This window comes from Penaeus monodon, chromosome 30 (assembly GCF_015228065.2).
Source record: "Penaeus monodon isolate SGIC_2016 chromosome 30, NSTDA_Pmon_1, whole genome shotgun sequence".
Lineage (NCBI taxonomy): Eukaryota > Metazoa > Arthropoda > Malacostraca > Decapoda > Penaeidae > Penaeus > Penaeus monodon.
Genome location: NC_051415.1, coordinates 7,627,817 through 7,629,981, shown reverse-complemented (window position 1 = coordinate 7,629,981; position 2,165 = coordinate 7,627,817). Strand labels below are relative to the sequence as shown.

General features: G+C 45.9%; 1 protein-coding gene across 1 annotated transcript in view; it reads right to left on the bottom strand.

The window, feature by feature from the left end:
• Positions 1 to 1,971, bottom strand: part of LOC119592338 (membrane metallo-endopeptidase-like 1) — a 21,284-nt gene extending 19,313 nt beyond the window's left edge. Inside the window, 10 exon segments of the mRNA XM_037941165.1 lie at positions 18 to 119; positions 243 to 395; positions 500 to 713; positions 828 to 957; positions 960 to 1,040; positions 1,221 to 1,260; positions 1,262 to 1,312; positions 1,409 to 1,494; positions 1,613 to 1,761; positions 1,889 to 1,971. Of these exon segments, the coding sequence (XP_037797093.1) occupies positions 18 to 119; positions 243 to 395; positions 500 to 713; positions 828 to 957; positions 960 to 1,040; positions 1,221 to 1,260; positions 1,262 to 1,312; positions 1,409 to 1,494; positions 1,613 to 1,761; positions 1,889 to 1,971 (1,089 nt within the window).
• Positions 1,972 to 2,165: the final 194 nt, after the last annotated feature.

Genomic DNA, 2,165 nt, shown 5'->3' with positions numbered 1-2,165 from the left:
CACTGCCCAAATCTCACGTTCTCGCTGAATCCATCCAGAGCCATCAACTCAGCCAAAGACATTGTATCGTACTTCTTTTCCAAATTATGCAGGCGGAATGTTGACTTCTCGGGAAATTCCTGTAAAGAAATCAATAGAAAACTAATAGGTACAGTGCAAGGCACGGATGAAATACAAAAGGTTATGTCTTCTATGCAGGCTGTCTTCATTTGAATATATCACCATCAGACATCATTACTAGCCTGCACAATTGGCTGAATGAAGAAATCCAAGTCGATTATGACTTGATTCAGCCTTTGCGTCATGTTAACTTCAGTATGATTGCCTATTAGGTCCATGTTCTTCACCATTTCCTTCATTTTCATGTAGCGAGCATTCGAGCCTTTGCCTCTTCTCTGTAGGAGAAACACTATAAGTGTTTATCCACTCGTGGACACATTAGTTAGTATCAAGCATTCATCACTTCAGCCATATCATTCAAGAATTAATCACTACTCACTATACACTCGTTGTACTTGTCGTACTGTTCGTCCAAGTCGAACACCCCGCCTCGCTGTTTGGCGGCTGCCAGCTCGGAATGGTATTCCCCGACACAAACCGTGTGCGCCAGATTCTCGCCGAAAGGTGAAGTGAACGTCGGCAGCGAAAGCCGGAGAACGAAATTGTCTGGATCTTCACCATCCACGTCTAACGTCAGGTCGAAGAGTGGAGTGCTGGTGGAAACAAGTAGTAAGGCGTATTGCCGTGCTTTGTGCAGGAATACGATCAATCAAATATACAACGTTACCAGAAGTGCTATCAAGCTCCTCTCGCTTTTTTTTACTTACAAATGCATCTTCATCATCGTAGTCAAGGTTTCGGTCAGGTCGAAAGTGCCCGAGCCGCTGCTCGCGTCGCACAGGGACTCAAGAGCCGAGAAGACTTTCATGCTATCGCTCAGTCGTTCTAACACGCCTGGTTGCTCGTCCGCAGACAGCCATCAAAGAACACCTTCGCAGCACCCAAGTCCGGGTCATCAGGATGCACTGACGCAAGCTTTTCTGTCAACAAACATGTGTATACTTACTCTCTTCTGCGTGTTCGTTTGTATTCCGCGCAAACAACATTAAACTTCATGCACATTTACAACCTAATATCCCTAAAACCTCATTTAGGTTGACAACTGAAGGAGAATTCCTCATCCGACCTTTCAAGCAACTAACATATGTTTAGTCACTGACCTCCGATAATTCTATCAACATAGTACTGAGGATTCTCCGGGTCTGAGGAAGCCGTTGTCCACCACACCGCCACATGCGTACTGGTAGAAGTCCTGCAGGAAAACTCACATGAGTGCTGTGTCTTTGGCAACACTGTGCCTACACAATGGCTCCACATCAACACTCACTAGACACAGCACACTACCTACCGCACAGGGGCTGATATCCCCATTATCCATCATGTCCAGCATGCGCGCCGCCAGACGTCTGCAATCAGTAGTGTTGCAGTCCCTCCCTGCAAAAGTGAACGGAGGGGATATTACGATGCCTAAGACTTAGTCATTGTAAGCATTTAATTATATATGCATAGACATTTGTGACAGAATGTGCCTTTGTCAGATATAGATGCGCACCTTCCATGTAAGTGAAAGTATATTCTTCTGTGGTTGTTGGAATCTCTTCAGTTGTTGTTATTGTTGATTCAGCCTCCGTTGTCTCCGCAGTTGTCTCCGTTATTGTCACAGCCTCAGTTGTCTCCGTTATTGTCACAGCCTCAGTTGTTCTCCGTTATTGTCACAGCCTCAGTTGTCTCCGTTATTGCCACAGCCTCAGTTGTCTCCGTTAATGTCACAGCCTCAGTTGTATTCTCATCTGCCCTTGTCACATGCGTCGTTTCAACGAGGTCCGACATCTCAAACGCACGCTCAGTACTGGAGATCTCCGTGACAGATGTTTCGGTTACGGGTGGCTGCCTTTCAGTAATAGGATGCATTGGACACAGATGTGTGAGGTGGAAAGAATCAATGGTCCGAAGATTAGTCTCGCTAACGTCACAGGCTTAGTAACTTCACCTGCTTCAGTTGACGTGGTTTCAGTACTAGCGGGTGAGGTCCTTGGTTGTAATTTCAGTGTCGGTGATGACGCCGGAGACATAAGCCACTTTTCGCTTTTTCCTTTTGTTAAAAA